This window comes from Lotus japonicus, chromosome 4, assembly GCF_012489685.1.
Source record: "Lotus japonicus ecotype B-129 chromosome 4, LjGifu_v1.2".
Classification (NCBI taxonomy): Eukaryota; Viridiplantae; Streptophyta; class Magnoliopsida; order Fabales; family Fabaceae; genus Lotus; species Lotus japonicus.
This window is the reverse complement of record NC_080044.1, coordinates 81,538,942-81,556,458: the sequence shown is the minus strand read 5'-3', so window position 1 is coordinate 81,556,458 and position 17,517 is coordinate 81,538,942. Positions and strand designations below refer to the sequence as shown.

The 17,517-nt window shown below is 37.7% G+C and overlaps 5 protein-coding genes across 7 annotated transcripts; 1 reads left to right on the top strand and 4 right to left on the bottom strand.

Annotated features, from left to right (window-relative positions):
* Positions 1-204: 204 nt before the first annotated feature.
* On the bottom strand, positions 205-2,613 carry LOC130711067 (F-box/LRR-repeat protein At4g29420). Its single transcript, XM_057560521.1, is given in 3 exon segments — positions 205-806; positions 808-1,661; positions 2,085-2,613. Coding segments are annotated over 3 exon segments (1,389 nt in total). The 5' UTR covers positions 2,539-2,613; the 3' UTR covers positions 205-725.
* A 3,258-nt stretch (positions 2,614-5,871) lies between these two features.
* LOC130714964 (40S ribosomal protein S15a-5) lies at positions 5,872-6,857 on the top strand. Of its 2 annotated transcripts, none has more exons than XM_057564952.1 (3): positions 5,872-6,038; positions 6,236-6,396; positions 6,482-6,857. In XM_057564952.1, the coding sequence occupies exons 1-3, from the start codon at positions 5,912-5,914 to the stop codon at positions 6,578-6,580; spliced, it is 387 nt and encodes a 128-aa protein (XP_057420935.1). In that variant the 5' UTR covers positions 5,872-5,911; the 3' UTR covers positions 6,581-6,857. The 2 variants fall into 2 exon arrangements, with proteins under 2 accessions (XP_057420935.1, XP_057420934.1); XM_057564951.1 differs by having other exon boundaries at positions 5,876-6,041.
* A 533-nt stretch (positions 6,858-7,390) lies between these two features.
* On the bottom strand, positions 7,391-9,332 carry LOC130714963 (probable caffeoyl-CoA O-methyltransferase At4g26220). Of its 2 annotated transcripts, XM_057564949.1 has the most exons (5): positions 9,175-9,331; positions 9,004-9,083; positions 8,260-8,404; positions 8,045-8,176; positions 7,391-7,813 (listed from the first exon to the last, which is right to left on the bottom strand). In XM_057564949.1, the coding sequence occupies exons 1-5, from the start codon at positions 9,217-9,219 to the stop codon at positions 7,523-7,525; spliced, it is 693 nt and encodes a 230-aa protein (XP_057420932.1). In that variant the 5' UTR covers positions 9,220-9,331; the 3' UTR covers positions 7,391-7,522. The 2 variants fall into 2 exon arrangements, with proteins under 2 accessions (XP_057420932.1, XP_057420933.1); XM_057564950.1 differs by lacking the exon at positions 8,045-8,176 and having other exon boundaries at positions 9,175-9,332.
* A 905-nt stretch (positions 9,333-10,237) lies between these two features.
* On the bottom strand, positions 10,238-12,287 carry LOC130713814 (probable caffeoyl-CoA O-methyltransferase At4g26220). Its single transcript, XM_057563623.1, has 4 exons — positions 12,154-12,287; positions 11,984-12,063; positions 11,213-11,357; positions 10,238-10,757 (listed from the first exon to the last, which is right to left on the bottom strand). The coding sequence occupies exons 1-4, from the start codon at positions 12,196-12,198 to the stop codon at positions 10,467-10,469; spliced, it is 561 nt and encodes a 186-aa protein (XP_057419606.1). The 5' UTR covers positions 12,199-12,287; the 3' UTR covers positions 10,238-10,466.
* Positions 12,288-14,478: 2,191 nt separating this feature from the next.
* Positions 14,479-17,230, bottom strand: LOC130711894 (uncharacterized). Its single transcript, XM_057561666.1, has 3 exons — positions 17,075-17,230; positions 16,502-16,712; positions 14,479-14,964 (listed from the first exon to the last, which is right to left on the bottom strand). Exons 2-3 carry the CDS (start codon positions 16,681-16,683, stop codon positions 14,778-14,780), a joined length of 369 nt encoding a protein of 122 aa, XP_057417649.1. The 5' UTR covers positions 16,684-16,712; positions 17,075-17,230; the 3' UTR covers positions 14,479-14,777.
* Between the last annotated feature and the right edge of the window lie 287 nt (positions 17,231-17,517).

The following is a 17,517-nucleotide window of genomic DNA, read 5'->3' as shown; positions in this document are numbered from 1 at the left end:
GGCAGTCCAATTCCTTCTTAAGGACCTAGCATGCCCATAAATGTCATCATAAGAGGAAAGTCATAAAACAAGCTATAGACAAAATTTTACAAGAATGTATATTACTAATTCTAGTGCTACACAGTTTCCAGTATAGGAAAGAGAAGCTGCCAAATTTAGTTAAAAGAACTTGCTTAACCTGGAAATGGTAGTATCAAAACACAGTTTTCTTGTCCAAATGCATTTCACTCAATAAACATTTGTTTTCTAGCAGATTTCCTATATATGAAATGAAAGCACAACAGGCATGAATAATCCAAGAATATACATAAGTTTACAACAAGTGATCAATGCTCATGACCAGGACAAAGATCTAATTCTAGACACATAAATGTGAGTATAAAAAAAAAAATCTATCCACATCCAAACATATGATATTTTGCAATGCCGCTTCATAGTTCACACTTCAGACATAAATTCATAGAAGAATGCCAGCTCTGATATATCTGGTTTCTTCCAAATTCATCTTCTTTGTCAATCCAGTTCAAAACAACTTTTCTCAACACGCATGCTACTATGGTCTATACTGCCCTTTCTGCTTCCTCATCTAGCTTCTTCCAACTTTCTCAAATTTTCTAACACTGCCTGGAAAGACTTTTGGTGCTACCTTGAGTTTCTTAACATCTGATGCTTACTCTTACTTCATGTCCTAACAACATCTCTGTACTGCCAAATAGCTACACAAATCAAAGATGACTCTCCCTTTTATAAGCCAAACCAGTTGCCATCAGAGACCCAAGTGTCCTTGAATCCTTCTTTCCATATTCCCCATCTCCATCTAACTCTTGGGAATTTGCCTCTGCATGCAGAGATGAGGCTGCTAGCATCATAAGAATCAACATCTCGGTGGATGAGCAGAGAAATGTCTGACAATTTCGTGCATCTATCCAAAACTGCGAAAATAAAATCTACGGTAATCTCAATTTCACGGACCACCACATGTGCAACAAGTTCTTTTAGGGTCTTCATCCCCATCCTATCTTTCATACCTCCCCTGAAGAAAGAATGTTCCATCACATGCCAAGCACCGGGACCTAAGTTAAGATAGCTTATGTTGGGTAAATAATCCAACAACTTATCAAGACCAAACCCACTCACTCCAAGCCCCTCATCCTCTAGTCTTCTCACCAAATCTAAAGTAAGCCTCTTTACAGAGACATAATGGCGGAGCATGCTAAACATGAGACCAAGAAAGAGTAAATCCATATTGAGCTGAAGACATTGTATGTTACTACAATTTTTCAACTTAAGTTCATTGGTGCTCTCAAGAGAGAGATTGAAAGTGGTCAAGGATGGGGCTTCAATGGAAATCAACCTAGGTTTGATGCACTTGAGATGAAAATCAACAAGGCTAGGTGCGTTTATTATCAAAGTAAGGGGAGCATTAGAAACAGACCATTGACAAGTTCTAAGGTGCAAAAGATTAATCTTTGGCTCCTTAAGTTCTCCAACCCCAATAAGATTGAGCTTGGTGAGATTAGGGAAACAGGTGTTGATCATGCTCAGGTCCTTATCATCCAGCCTCACAAACTCAAGCGTCAAATCCCTCAGCGTCGGCATCGAACACAAACCATCCACCGATAACCAAGCATTTTTTATCACCAACTGCACCAGATTATTACCTACACCACACAAATTCATAAGACATTCAGATCATGAAGCGAAATTAGTTAATAACATTCGGTTCCATGTCTGAAACTATAAGAATTGAAACTTCACCGCGAGAATCAAGTCAGTCTATTCAAAATCAATTATGGGATCAAGCTACAAATCCTAGCTTATGTGGACATAATCAATTGTGAGATTTTGCACTAAATTTCACAATCTATCCAACAAAATTCAATTTTCTATAAATGGGGCTAATTTGAGCAAAACTAATTCTATCCATAATCAATTCTGATAAAGCTCATTGAAGCACAAGCTTAGTTAGGCAGTTATAGACATTGATTTCAACCAACCAAAACTGATAAGATTCATATACGAATGACTGAAAAGGAATCAAATCGAGAAACAAAAATGGGGATTGAGAAGCTGGTAGCACTAACAGGTGGAAGAGATTAAGCACAACGCTTCAGATCGTCTCCAGCAAGATTGAACCCAGAAATCAGAGACGGAAAACGATCTGAGATTGTGTGAAACGGAGGGTAACCAGTCCTTCAAGAAGTTGATATCGGTGAGGTAGAGATCATCGGATTCATCCTCCACGTCGTCGAAGGAGATGCCACCGAGGGAGCGGTCGACGCCGAGAGAAACCAACTCCAGATTCCGGCACCGGCGAACGAGGTCTCTGAAAACGGTTTTGAAAGGGGTGATTTGGTGCCTGGTCTCCGGCGAGCGGGACTTGAGGTAGCGAGACATGGAGCACGCCAGGATCACCGAGCGAACGTCGTCGGCAGCCGCGTTGAAGCTCTTGCAGACGAGCCTGCACCGTGCGAGATCCGCCGAGTCGCTGAGTCGACTCAGGATTTCCACCACCAGCGTAGACGGCAGCTCCTCCATGATTGATTGAGTCACGGAATCGGAACGAAGGAAAGAAAGAGAGAGAAGTGTGGCTTTTTTTTGGAATCTATAATAATTTGCCGTACACTAACGATAAATACAAAAAATAATAACCGTCGATTCATTGTATAGTGTTGTGAATTGGACGGCCCAGATTCGTTGTTTCTTTGATTATATAGGAACGTTTAATTTAGCTGAACATTGTCCTAATTACTAATTAGAGAATTTGACCAATGAGTTTGACCTCCATAGATCTTCACATCTACGTGAGCTTCTCAGTTGTTCTATTTGTGTCAAGTATTTTGCTTCATGGTGGTGCTTGGCACTTTTATTGCACATGTGTTTGGGAGATTTTTCATGTATAAATGAAAGATAAGTTACTATGGAAAAAGTGGTGCCCACTAGGGTGAGCAACTTATTTTTTGGTCCACCGGTGGACCATCATTAACCACCGTAGGATCTTGGAATATAAGAATATTCTTTAGATTAATGGTCAGGATTGAATTTCAATTCAAAGGGTATAATTGTCCCCCCAAAATACCCCAAAATCCCTAAACCCAATCTCATTCCTACTTCTTCATCGTTCCTATGGAGGTGGTGGTGCTGCGGCTGTTGTGGCTTGCAGCTGGACAAGGGGAGGTGGTCGTGACTCGCGGTGGTGCAGCCATGGGAGAGGAGCTCGTGTGGTTGTTGTGGGTTCGTGGTGGTGGCTCTTGGTGTTGTGGCCGAGAGAGAAAGAGGGACGGTGGTGGCTGTTCAAGAGGAAGGAGGAGGCGCGGTGGTGGTGTATTACAGACTTGCTTCCTCTCATCGATGAGTTAACTGTCCCAGGCGCGGTGGTGGTCTAGAAATCCATTCGTTCATGTCGCAAATCCAGAACTGGGACAGTTCAGATCTGGATGAAAGGTTCCTCCTTTCTTTGTTCTGGCCTCGGATTTGAAGAGAGTGGAGGAAGATCTTCGATAAAGTACCTTCCTTTCTGAAAAAGGAGGTCATCGTAGCTACGTCGGGAATCGCCTCCGGTGGCGGTGCACTGCGACGGTTTGGCCGGGGCACCACTAAGCTACAATATGAAAATTGCAAGTTATTGTTTCTTCTGCTACTAGATCGGGTTGTTTTGACAGAACAAGAGGGAAGGGTACAAACCCGAACTTCATCTGGGTTAGTATCTTCATCACGTTGAAATATTGGTGGAAAATGCCAAGAAGTGCCCAAGTACAGACTGATCAGGAACGATCTTGACAATAAGGTAGAAAAGTCAAGGAAGCAGTTGAAGGAGCAGAAGAACAGAGCCAAGAAGATCCGGGGTGTGAAAAAGACCAAGGCTTCTGATGCTGCCAAGGGAGGAAATAAGAAATGAGTTTTGAGACACCATGTTTCAACTTTAAGTTTATTTTGCTATCGCTATTTTCAAATAGCTATGATCTTAATCTATTTCCATAGACTGAGATATTTTGGTGTTAGCATCAGATCCTTTTTGTAATTCATATTCGATTATAACTTCAGACTCAGTACTAGCATTGAACAATTTTGTAAACTCAGAAATATTGGTGAAAAATCAAATCTGTTAATACTGCAGTATGAAAATGAAACATGTGTTAAAATGACTGCATCAATTCCAATTAAATTAATAAAGATTAAACTGTGTACTTCATCACGTTGAAATATTGATCGGATTTAGGATTTGTTTCTTGAGTCTTATGAGGGAAAATCTTTGATGAAGATGTTAATGGTTGAAGATGATAGATTCTGGATTTCAGTGGCAGGGGAAGAAGGAGATTAAAGGGGGAAAGAAAAAGAGGGGGAATAACCTAAAATATCCTTGGTGTAAAGTCTGATATACCCCTGGTCCACCGGTGGACCAAAAAGAAAGTTGACCACCCTAGTGGGCACCGGAAAAAGTACTAGAAAAAAGTTTTGATCAAGTTCTTCCAAACATACCACATCAATAAATTTGTGTCAATGTGCTTAGAATCTAGCATGGTTACTCTTGCTCATTCTTGTAAAATTATAAATGTTATATTCATGTATTTTTAATAAATATGTCATAATTTCATTAGTTAAGATAAGACACTCATCATAATCTCATTAGTTTTCATTATAGGAAACAAGAGAAGCTTCCAAATTTAGTTAAAAAGAACTTACTTAAAATGAAAATGGCAGCATAAAATACACAGTTTTCTTGTCCAAATGCAACACCTTAAAATCTTATGACCCTTTGGTGGTTTGGGATAGAGTTGGATAAGGGTTTGGTATGATAAGAGCGAATAGTGATACTGCTACATCACAATTAACATCATAGTAACAGCAACCATTAGTTTTTATTTACTAAACATGGTCTAGTAATTTGTACAAGACTTTAACCATAATACAAGATAGGAAATAAGGATCAATGAGCACGCCTGCAGATGGTGAACCCATCGTGAACCCATCACCTACTGGAGCAACAGGAGTTTCAATGCGTGAATCACATGCAAAGGCTTGGTTGATAGCCAATGCACTTTGTCTGGTTCCTCTTTTTGGTTCAGGAACATCCTTTTCAAGCCAGGCAGTTGTTCTACCCCAAAGAGTGTTATCATAGATAATCAATCATCCAATCTTAACCAGTTTAACTAACCGCTCGTGGTAATTCCAATAGTTATGTTTATTAGCATCAAGGAAGGCAAAATCAAAAGTTCCCTTATTTTAAGGCCACAAAAGACAACAACATAGATATCATTAGCTAGTAATACCATATTTAGTTTCACAATTTGCAAAAAATTTAAGGCACATTTATTCGTAAGCAAAGATTTGTAGCTTTTAACCAAATGTGATTTTATGGCATTTCCCTAAGGAAACAAACATGCTTGCAATAAATAATAAACAAAAATTAACTTAAAAGTCGAAACTGATTTTAGAAAGAGTAAAGATGCTCACATCTTCTAAGAGTTTGTCAAGAAATGGTAAAGCTGAGGCTCTATAAAGTCAATTATGTGTTCTACACCAACCTTTTTTATGAAGGCTATCCTATCTTATAAGTTTATCTGTCTGGATCAGTGACTATAATCTATAATAGGTAGATAATGAGAGTTATTTTTCTATTTAAATTGCTCAACCACATGTTGGTTTAAAAAAATGTGCTCAACTCATTATACAATATAAAATAGAAAATGAATAAATAGAAATTACAAATAAATATTTTTTTGAAACTAAAATTACAAATAATTTGAACATGAAGCAAAATAAAATGATGGATAAAAAATACAATTAATATTTTTTTCAATTGATTTATTGTTGAAATGCCGAATATGCCCTTGAAGGAGTTGCGATTTCAAAACCCTTGCCTTCACTTCACTCTCATTTTGTGCTGTGCTGTGTCGTGGTGTCGATCGAGATGGGGAGGAGGATTCTGAACGATGCATTGAGGTCGATGGTCAATGCCGAGCGGAGAGGCAAAGCTGCGGTGGAGCTCAAGCCCATCTCCACCGTCATCTCTTCTTTTCTCCAAATCATGAAAAACCGTGGTAATCACCAATCTACACAACACTTTGTTAATTCTTCATTTTCTATGAATTATCTTCTGGAATGAGCAATTTCTAGCTTCTCTACTTGATTAGATGAAAATGAAAAGCCCTAAATCTGCCTTCAACATGTAGATAATCACATTAGTAGTGCAACTTTGTAGGGTTTAGCTGATTACTGTGTTGATTTCTGATAGGTTATGTCAAGAATTTTGAAGTCTATGATCCGCATAGAGTCGGGAGGATAACGGTTGAGCTACAAGGTAGGATTAATGACTGCAAGGCCCTCACATACAGACAAGACCTCAAGGCAAGGGATATTGAAGCTTACAGATTGAAAACTCTTCCAACTAATCAGGTTGGTTAGTGGTTAATGTTTTTTCGTGTTCGATTGAAGTTTTAGCGGAGCGGTTAATCATGAAATTATCTTTCTCTCTGTGCAGTGGGGTTATGTTGTGATTTCGACACCAGATGGTGTTTTGGATCATGAAGAGGCGATTAGGAAGAATGTGGGCGGTCAGGTTCTTGGTTACTTTCATTAAAAATAATCACTACCATGTTATTTTTGGTTTGATAAATATTTAGTGTATTTGATCATGGAATGTTTTATTCAGAAATGGAGGTTTTGTTTTTTTTTTGGCCTTTTATAGTAGTTCATGATGCATGATGAGCGTGATGGATTGAGTTTCATGCTCGGTGGAAATTAGTCCTGTTTTTGTTGAATAATAGACTGGACTTGAACAAATATCAGATGACCTACATAGTGTTGTTTAATTCAGAGTTTCACATATGTGGTCCTTATTTAATTCAACCACTCTATACAGTGTTGTTCTTTTGTTTTTTCAAAGAATTGCAGTTTTGGACTAGAAGAAGAACCTTTCATTGTAGAGGATAGTCCCTGTTGACATTTATTCTGCAATCCTGTCACACAGTGGATATTTATATTACCTAACAAATTGAAGCTCAATTGTTTTGCTAGAATGTTCCGAGTATCTAACTAAACTATCCATTTTGTAAAAGATATGTAGAACTACATTTGCCATCTGATTTATGGCAAATAAGAAATAAAAGCGAAATGATGTGTTAGTAACAACCATTTTGTAATAGATATGTAGAAATATATTAGTTTTTCCATTTTTTCCTATGTCCGGTGACCCTTCAACTGTGTGTACTTGTACCACAAGCAAAATAATTTCTGCTCTACCAACTTGTGCAATAGCAGTACAACTTTGTTCATTGGAACACATAGTAACAAACATTAGATCATAGGCACACGCATCTTATTTGTATGTAGTAAATAGTGATACTTCCAAATTACATTTAACTAGTTAACCACTTAACCCACAACATAGTAGGAAAATGAGTTGTTAGTAACAACCATTAGCTTTATTCACTTAAATACTTCCTGCCAAACATGATCTAGTACATGAATTTGGTAAATTTGCATAAAACTTCAACCATAATACAACATAGGCAAATAAGAATCAATGAGCACGCCTGCAGATGGTGAAGCCATCACCTACTGAAGCAACAGAAATCTCAATGCGTGAATCGCCTGCAATGGCTTTGTTGAAAGTCAGTGCACTTTGCCTGGATTCTCTTTTGTTTGCAGGAACATCCTCTTCAGGCCAGGAAACAGTTCCACCCCAGAGGGTGTTATCATAGATAATCAACCCTCCAATCTTAACCAGTTTAACCAACCGCTCGTGGTAATTCCAGTAATTATGTTTATCAGCATCAACAAAGGCAAACTCAAAAGTTCCCACATTTGAAGGCTGCAAAAAACAACAGCATAGATATCATTAGCTAGCAATACCCTCTAAATGCATGTATGGTTTCACGATTTGCACAAAATCCTAGACACATTTATTCATAAGCTAAGACTTGTAACTTCTAACCATAAGTGATTTTAGAGCATTTCATTGTGGAACCAAACATGCTATAAACAATAATTAGAAAGTATCTTCAAAGTAGAAACAGATTTTAGAAAGAGCAAAGATGCTCACATCTTCTAAGAGTTTGTCAAGAACTGGTAAAGCTGGAGACTCTATAAAGTCAATCTTGTGTTGTACACCAGCCCTTTTTATGAATGGCTGTCCTATCTCATAAGCTTCTCTGTCTGGATCGATGGCTACAATCTATAATAGGCAGATAATGACATAAAATAGACTTGTATTGTATGGGGAAAAGACATATATTAGAGAGAAAAGCATATGCAAACCTTTCCATCATCAGGAGTGCTAAGTGCTGTGAGGAGAAGAGAGTATCCAGTGAAAACTCCCACCTCAATTGTCTTTTTAGCATTCAGCAGCTTCAAGAGTAAGGCCATTAGCTGACCTGCATCGGGTGCTGTGCCCATGAAGCCCCTGATGAATAACAATGATATCCCATAAACAAAGTGTTAGATTTGGCAACCAAATGTATGAAATCAGAGTCATTTTTCATGAATCAATTATAGGTTGTTCACTTGTTTGGTGAAAGAACAAAAATGGTTTGGTAATATCATTTTGGACACACTATCAAACAAGAGCTCTTGAACTTCAGGAGTAGACAATGCAAAAGGCCTTGTACAACATGTTTGGATTAACTTTTTTTTTTTCAAATCAATTTTGGCACGTATAAGCTATCTAGAGAAACTTCTCCCTGGAATTAATTGTCTTTAAAATCAATTGTAGCTGGATTTCCAAACATGTAAGTAACATCTTTGTATGAAAATATATAAATGATCTTATATTTACATCTTTGACACCATTAACGTTAATATGGACAATTTTTGTTATACGTGTTTGGAATATTTTCTACATTGAGTTTAAAGCTAGAATCATCCTTGGGAGAAGCTTCTGGGTATTTTGGAGTGCCAGAATTGATTCTGAAAAAGAAAGTTGATTCAAACATGCTATATGTCCATTTTTGTGTCAAAGTCCAAGTAATCTTAAGCTAGCAATGTGTTGGGAAGAAAAATTACCAAGGGTGACTTGCAGTGGCATCCCTTAACTCTTTGAGAATCTTTGGTTCTCGTGGAAAAACACTGGTCTCCAGTATATACTGCCACAGCATTGTTAGGTTAAGCTAATAGGATTAAGCATTTTAAAGTTGAAGTCAATGAAAATGCGAGGAAAAAAAAGTTTAAACGAACCTTGGTCAAGTTCTTACTCTGAAGAATTCCAGTATTGGTGGACATTTTACAAATTTGGTATATCCTCTTTTCTCAGTTTACAGAATTGCAATGCCTGCTCTGTTGTAGGAGCCATTTTAATAGGAGTTTTCAGCGGTGGTTGGCAATGACATGTTGCAACCCCCATTCAGTAGTTATTTTTAGGTGTCAGGAAAAATGGTTTTATATACTTACTGACTGATTTTTAAGAAAGCAAAATTTCTCTGTCTTCTAGGATTATAAACGTTTATTATGTTCTCATATACTGTAATAAATACTCAAGACCTGAAGCTAAGTCTACCGTAATAAGCAATAATTGAAACAGACAAGTTATGCCATGGTGGACCGGGAAACAAAAGAAAAAACATGGAGAAGCACATGATAACAATGAGGTGACATACACCAAACAGTCACAAGTAAATTATGAAGGGAAGAGTAGATACGCAGTTCATTCTTACCGCGTGCTACAAGAGTGACAAATTATTAGGCACTTATGCAGTTGAAGCTCAATTATCAGCCCTGCATTATTTTGGGCCTTATTCCAATGATAGTTTTTGATGAATTATTCCAATGATATTTGATAGCGAGTAAATGGGTAAGGTGCAATTGCTCTAGTAGCGACTAATACACAAAGCAAAGAAGTGAATGTAGGTAAATTTATAGTACGAACTGGCTCTTTAAGGATCTTTCAGGCAAAGAGTGTTTCATCAATTCCTTTCTTTCATCCATGTTTTAATTTTGTGATCTTGATGCTTCCTTAACTAAACGGATATTGTTCGTGCATTACCATCTTGTCGTGGTCTTCAAAGACAGTCAACAATAATTTCAAAAAAAATAAATAAAAGACAGTCAACAATAAAGTTTGAATATAAAGTTCTACCTTTTATTTCTTTCTTATTTTGGCGAAAAAGGATTTATAATCATATTCCTGTGATTAAAAATGGAGAGAAAAATAATAAAATGACCACCTTCTTTACACAGAGTCAAGAAGCTTCAACAGCAACTACATTACAATTAAATAGTGAATTAGGTGTGGGTCGAAAGATGGGCAGTGTAGTTTTTCACCATATTATTTTAACTATTATTTATTTTCTATTATGAGAGAAAAATATGATATATAATAAATTCAAAATAGTAGCAAAATGAGTTGTTACTTGTTAGTAACAACCATTAGCTTTATTCACTTAAATACTTCCTACCAAACATGGTCTAGTACATGAACTTGGTAAACTCGCTGAAAACTTTAACCATAATACAACATAGGAAAGTAAGGATCAATGAGCACGCCTGCAGATGGTGAACCCATCACCTACTGAAGCAACAGAAATCTCAATGCGTGAATCGCTTGCAATGGCTTTGTTGAAAGTCAGTGTACTTTGCCTGACTCCTCTTTTGGGTGCAGGAACATCCTCTTCAGACCAGGAAACAGTTCCACCCCAGAGGGTGTTATCATAGATAATCAACCCTCCAATCTTAACCCGTTTAACCAACCGCTCGTGGTAATTCCAGTAATTGCGTTTATCAGCATCAACAAAGGCAAAATCAAAAGTTCCCTCATTTGAAGGCTGCAAAAGAAAACAACACATATATCATTAGCTAGTAATACCCTCTAAATGCATGTATGGTTTCATGATTTGCACAAAATCCTAGACACATTTATTCACAAGCTAAGGCTTGCAACTTTTAACCATAAGTGATTTTGGAGCATTTCATTGTGAAACCAAACAAGCTATAAACAATAATTAGAAAGTAACTTCAAAGTTCAAACAAATTTTAGAAAGAGCAAAGATGCTCACATCTTCTAAGAGTATGTCAAGAACTGGTAAAGCTGGAGACTCTGTGAAGTCAATCTTGTGTTTTACACCAGCCCTTTTTATGAATTACTGTCCTATCTCATAAGCTTCTCTGTCTGGATCGATGGCTATAATCTATTATAGGCAGATAATGACATAAAACAGACTTGTATTGTATGGGGAAATAAGCATATATTAGAGAGATAAGCAGAAAAGCATATGCAAACCTTTCCATCATCAGGAATGCTAAGTGCTGTGAGAAGAAGAGAGTATCCAGTGAAAACTCCCGCCTCAATTGTCTTTTTAGCATTCAGCAACTTCAAGAGTAAGGCCATTAGCTGACCTGCATCGGGTGCTGTGCCCATGAAGCCCCTGATGAATAACAATGATATCCCATAAACAAAGTGTTAGATTTGGCAACCAATCTTATCAAAACAGTCATTTTTCATGAGTCAATTATAGGCTGTTCACTTGTTTGGTGAAAGAACAAAAATGGTTTGGTAATTTCATCTCGGATACATGTATCTAACAAGAGCTCTTTGAACTTCAGGAGTAAACAATGCAAAAAAGACCTTCTAAAATATGTTTGGATCAACTGATTTTATTTTATTTTTTAAAATCAATTTTGACAATGGCGCGTATAAGCTATCCAAAGAAACTTCTCCCTGAAATTATTTTTTCATTTAGAATCAAATGTCGCCGGATATCCAAGCATGTGTGTAACATCTTTGTGATAAACTAACCATTTTTAAGGCTTACACTATTATATGAAAATATATTAATGATGTTATATTTGCATCTTTGACACCATTAACATTAATATGTTGGACAATTGACTTGAAAGCTAGAATCATTCCTGGGAGAAGCTTCTATGAGTATTTTTGTGTGCCAGAATTGATTCTGAAATAGTAAAAGTTGACCCAAACATGCTATATGTCCATATTTGTGTCAGTGTCCAAGTAATCTTAAGCTAACAGTGTGTTGGGAAGAATAGTTACCAAGGGTGACTTGCAGTGGCATCCCTTAACTCTTTGAGAATCTTTGGTTCTCGTGGGAAAACACTGGTCTCCAGTATATACTGCCACAACATTGTTGGGTTAAGCTAATAGGATTAAGCATTTTAAAGTTGAAGTCAATGAAAATGCGAGAAAAAAAAGTTTAAACGAACCTCCGTCAATTTCTCACTCTGAAGAATTCCAGTATTAGCGGACATTTTACAAATTTGGCAAATCCTCTATTCTCTCAGTTTACAGAATTGCAATGCCTGCTCTGTTGTAGTAGCCATTTTAATAGGAGTTTTCAGTGTTTTTAACAGTAGTTATTTTTAGGTGTCAGGTAAAATGGTTTTATACTGAGTGATTTTTAAGAAAAAAAATATCTTTATGATTTCTAGGGTTATAAACATTTATTATGTTCACTTAAACTGTAATAAAAACTCAAGACCTGAAGCTAATTATGAAGCGTTGATTATCTATGATAACACCCTCTTGGGTGGAACTGTAATAAGCATTTATTATGTTCACTTAAACTGTAATAAGCAATAATTGAAACGAGACAAGTGTAATTATGAAGCGTGACTGGGCGGTGTGAAACTTGGTGAAGAGTAGGTTCAGTTTTCTGTGGCCCTTCCTATGTGTGTTGTGTGGTTCCAACCACATGGCTATGCCAGCGGTTGATACAGACACTTAAAGCAAGGGGGACAGACAAATGATGAAGAAGGAACTCATAGAAACTTGAAATTTTGCACAATCTTCAATCCATGTGAGAAAAGCATGCAGCGAATAATGCCAGTTTCGGCTGTAAGATTGTACTCCCTCCGTTCCTAAATATAAGACCTAATACAAAAAATTGCGCTTATTAAGAAAATATTAAATGTGTTCAATTAGTGTATTGGTTTTTTAAAAATGCATACATTCCTCCATATTTACCCTTTGTCATTTTCTCTCACTAATTAATGGCAAGTGTAATCAAAACTTGGGAATTGAAAACATATTATTAATGTGGAGGGTAAATATGGAAGAGTACAAAACCTTTTGTTAGATTATTGTAACTAGGTCTTATATTTAGGAACTTCAAAATTTTGAAACTAGGTCTTATATTTAGGAACGGAGGGAGTACGATTTTGTCTTGTATATCATAATTGATTATTGATTTATTTCAACACCCTTAGTAAAATTTTTGGGAAGCCCCTTTTATCTGTTTTTGTAACTTTGTATAAAGAAAAGGAGATCATGCAGTATTTTTCTGGGTTAAGAATTTTTTCCAGGTTTGATTGATGATGGTGGTAGTCAAGAGAAAAGAAAATGAATTTTTTCCGGGTTTGATTGATGATGGTGGTAGAGAAGAGAAAAGAAGATAATTAATTATTTCCGGGTTTGATTACGCTGGCGAGGGATGAAAACCAAACTTTGCTCATCGTTCAGGACCAAAACCTTATTTAACCCTATAATAAATATTAGGGCTGGGCACCGGACGGGTTAGGTCAGATTCGGGCCGAAAACGCAAGTTGTGTCGGGTGGAAATCACCCAACCACAGGTCCGCCGCCGACCGTCCAGTTGCCACGGGCTGTTCGGGTTCGGTTTCGGCGGGTCGCAGTTTCGGCGGGTTGAACAATCAGAAAAAAAAATGGAAGATGAAGATCAATATTCAACATTCATAAAAAATGAAATTAAAGTTTACATTTCTCACTGGCATCCCATTACAAAAGAAAATCACAAATAACATGGAAGAAAGATCTGAATCGTTTGCATCTTCATCTACAAGAGAGGAACCTGAGGCGGTGGTGCGGCGACTGTTCGTGTCAACATCACGAGGGTGGGACGGACTCCGGTTGCGGCGGCGAATCTTCAAGTGGTGGCAGCGTTGGACCTCAGTGAAGGAAGGGTTGCGGCGGCGCTGCAACTTCACGGTAGTGGTGAAGGCGCACGACGTCAGAGAAGGAGGTGATGGTGTGGCGGAACACGATCAAAGAGGAAGGGAAGGAATAATGGATGGTGGTTGTGCATGGTGGTGGCTCGCGGTGCATGGTGGTGGCTCGCGGTGGGTGGTGGTTGTACGAGGTGGTGAAGAAGAGAAGAGAAGGGGACTGCTGAATGTATTAGGGTTTGAGAAGAAACTGAAGCTTTTAAACCTAGGGTTGAGGGTTAAGACTGGACAGGGTTGGGCTGGGCTCAAATTTTTTTTATTTTTATATATGTTCAACGGTCAGGTTCAGTCTTCATTGGGTTTTATTTCCCTGGACCGAACTCGACCGCCAAAAACTGCCTGGGCCCGTTTTTTCTCACCCGCGAACCCATGGACTGATGCAACCCGATCCGCATGACTCGATTTGGGCTGGACTGGTCAGTTCCGGACCGGGCCAGTTTTTTTGCCCAGCCCTAATAAATATACACATGCTTACACCAGTTGAAGTGCATTTGAGTAAACAAACATTTGATTTTACTCTAACTCATTAGTTGCCACCAGAGCACCTATCAGACACACACGACATCATTTAAAAAAAATGAAGAACTTATTCAAAATTTGCAGGGGCATCATCATTGTCGAGTACCACTACCAGCTTCCCAACATTATAAGAGAACAAAGCAAGGTCTATCCCGCTTCAAATACAAGGGGTTATTGAGGCTTATCAGAGTTACCACTAGTTTCTCAACCTTTTTTCCCAAAAAGAAAAACAAAAAATGCTGAATAACACAAATCGCCATGTAAAATGCCCATAATCCACAACTTATAAAATGACAGTTCGATTGATTTTAGGAGTATATAGCACTCTGCTAAACATACCCTTGCAATCAGACAAAGTAACCGGTGAAGGTAAATCCCCTGCCAACAATCTCACCAGCACAAAACCATGCAAAGCACTCCAGGCCAAACAGAGCAGCAATACCCGCATCTTCAACCTTCAACTCTTGCCTGTTCTTCCACAAATTCTTGGTATAATCAAGTTCCTTCCAGAAGGCCTCATAACGGCCTGGAATACTGCAAAAAGAATGAAGAGTTACAAGAGAAGCAGAAACTCCCAAAATTAAATTGGCATAGAACAGAATAGATTTGGCAATATATAAGCAACACCAATTATGTGCATCTAACAACTATCAATCAGCAAGCCCATGAGTCCCATCAATAACAATCATTTGATGCAATGCCATGTATCAATAGGTGCAAACATATCAAAAAACCAAAATATGCATGTTTTGTAATTGTGACGCAGATATATAACTAAAATGAAATGGCTGTTTTGTTTGTCAAGATTCAATTTTTATTGTACTTCAAAGTCTTACACTGCTAAAGGTTAGAGTTATGATTTTGTCACTTTTGTGTATTTGATAAATTATGAAGCCTATGAAAGACTAACTTTATTATTCAGGGCTACATTAATTCTGGGTTGTCCAAAAGTGAGTTTTCATTAATTCAGTATCGGTGAGCGTGAAGTCAGTGCTAAAGTCCAACGATGTCTGTATTGGGCTTCCAAGAAAGTTCATTACAAAATTCAGTATACCCTGTTTGGTTTACCAATAAAAAAGTATGAAAAACGGGAAAATAACATTGAGACACTTTTTCCTCACAAAAACGTAACCTAAACACACTTAATAGAATAAGGCCCCGTTTGGATAAACAGCTTAATTAAGCGCTTATGGTCATAAGCGCTTATGACATAAGCGCTTATTCATAAGCTATTTTTAAAAATTTATTGAAATAAATTAAAAATAAGCTGTGTATAAGCATAAGCTGTTTTTCATAAGCTATCCTGAGTAGCTTATGAAAATAAGCTGAAAATAGCTTATGGCAGACCATAAGCTGTTTGCATAAGCTCTCTCAAACACTGGCATAAGAGCTTATGCTGTCAGATAAGCTCAAATAAGCTCTTCCAAACTGGGCCTAAAACAGGTAACCAAACTGGCGTTTCTCATCAATTTCCTATATAACTAGTTTCTGATTGTATCTGAATATGAGAACTCCTCCCACTTATGAACCCAAATTATTGAAGTCGACCCAAATTACCCCAAATTTACTTTACATCCAACCCTATTTCCTAAACAAATTTCTATGTTGCACCATACTAGCCTTCAGTGCCAAGAAATGATTGCATGACCATATTTTCTAAATAAATATCTAGCATAAACAAACTTAATGCAAAAGCTAAATGAATGAAAAGCAGGTTCAAAACCTGCAACCTCACCCTCCAGGGATTCCTCCATAGTTTAGGAGAAAAAACATCCATTAGACAGTTAGACATGACATGACTGGCATCATCCAGTTGTAATAAAGAATGTCAAGTCATTATTTGCAGTGAAAGTGCATGTTTGGATGTGTGCTAGGCACACACTCCAAAGCACATTAGCGGCGAAGCTCCGGGTTGTAGCTTACATACTAACGTGATTTTTGAGGCTGAACGTGAATTCCAAAAGTGCAACCAAACATAATTGTGGCCAACAAGCATTTACAATTAGAAAATATTATACGTTGAATCCAGCCAGGTAATCAGAATCTAAAACAAGGTTGTATAAAATGTAACCTGGCGAGGCGGGTGTAAAACAATTGTTTAGCCAGTAGATTGCATTTCTCTATAGTAGGAGGCTCCTGAATGTAGTGCCTGTTCTGTTCCAACAACTGCTTGTGGTAAGAAGTTCCATGCTTGGCAATGAATTGGGTTGCTTGGCAAGCTTTGGACTGCAACTGCTGCAGCTTTGATGCCATAACTCCTCAACTTAAGCAGAACAAAAATCCTACACCAAACAAAAAAAAAGTCACAATTAAAAACTTACATAAAGTGAACCATATATAAAACTCTGAATGCAAATCACTAATTAAAAAACCCTAAATCCTTCATCTTGCTAGAAGAAAGGTACTGGGTCATAAGTCAAAACCCTAAAATCTCAACAATTTGGGGTAAGGGGCAAAATCCAATTTTGATGTGAAAACCCCAGAGAAAAACACACGAATTTCACTATGAGATATGAATTTTGGACAAGAGGGCGTTAAAAATTGAGATCGGAAAAAGGGGAGAAACGAGATCTGAAGAGGAAATGCATGAAGGAGAGTAACAACTATATCTCAAACGTAGCGATCGGAGGAGGAGGAGCATTACCTAGTCGGTGGAATCAATGAGGTAATCGGAAATCGTACTCCGTTGCCGCCGCTACCTCACGACGCTGCAAGAACCTTTCACTCTGTTGTGTGTGTCGAGGGTCTTTCTTTGTGCCTTTTCTACTATTTCATTATTTCATTTTATTTTTTTATTTTTTTTCCCTCGTCTACCTCACATATTGTTTTTGGTCTCTACTTTTTAAGCCCAATGGGAAAGGTCATAGGTCTACTTCATATATGTTTTGTCCACTTTTGTAAATTCAGTCCATGAACCAAAAATCTAAGGACATTAACCATTAACCATGTATATTGATTTCGTTTAAAAGAGCGTGTTTGCGCTCTGTTAGGGTTTGCTTCTTTGTGCAGCGCCGTTTCTCCCTCTTGGGGGCTCCTCCCCCTCTAAGGAGGTTCTTCTCCTGCTTGCTAGGTCTTTTCTCCCACAAT

Coding starts and splice junctions, on each gene's coding strand:
- LOC130713814 (XM_057563623.1), bottom strand. CDS start 12,198: ATGTCCGCTAATACTGGAATTCTTCAGAGTGAGAAATTGACGGAG. Junction 12,064..12,153: donor AGAGTGAGAAATTGACGGAG/GTTCGTTTAAAC, acceptor ATGTTGTGGCAG/TATATACTGGAGACCAGTGT. Junction 11,358..11,983: donor GCCACTGCAAGTCACCCTTG/GTAACTATTCTT, acceptor GTTATTCATCAG/GGGCTTCATGGGCACAGCAC.
- LOC130711894 (XM_057561666.1), bottom strand. CDS start 16,683: ATGGCATCAAAGCTGCAGCAGTTGCAGTCCAAAGCTTGCCAAGCAACC. Junction 14,965..16,501: donor TTTTACACCCGCCTCGCCAG/GTTACATTTTAT, acceptor TTCTTTTTGCAG/TATTCCAGGCCGTTATGAGG.
- LOC130714963 (XM_057564949.1), bottom strand. CDS start 9,219: ATGTCCACCAATACTGGAATTCTTCAGAGTAAGAACTTGACCAAG. Junction 9,084..9,174: donor AGAGTAAGAACTTGACCAAG/GTTCGTTTAAAC, acceptor ATGCTGTGGCAG/TATATACTGGAGACCAGTGT. Junction 7,814..8,044: donor TTGACAAACTCTTAGAAGAT/GTGAGCATCTTT, acceptor TGTTTTTTGCAG/CCTTCAAATGTGGGAACTTT.
- LOC130714964 (XM_057564951.1), top strand. CDS start 5,912: ATGGGGAGGAGGATTCTGAACGATGCATTGAGGTCGATGGTCAATGCC. Junction 6,042..6,235: donor CCAAATCATGAAAAACCGTG/GTAATCACCAAT, acceptor GATTTCTGATAG/GTTATGTCAAGAATTTTGAA. Junction 6,397..6,481: donor AAACTCTTCCAACTAATCAG/GTTGGTTAGTGG, acceptor CTCTCTGTGCAG/TGGGGTTATGTTGTGATTTC.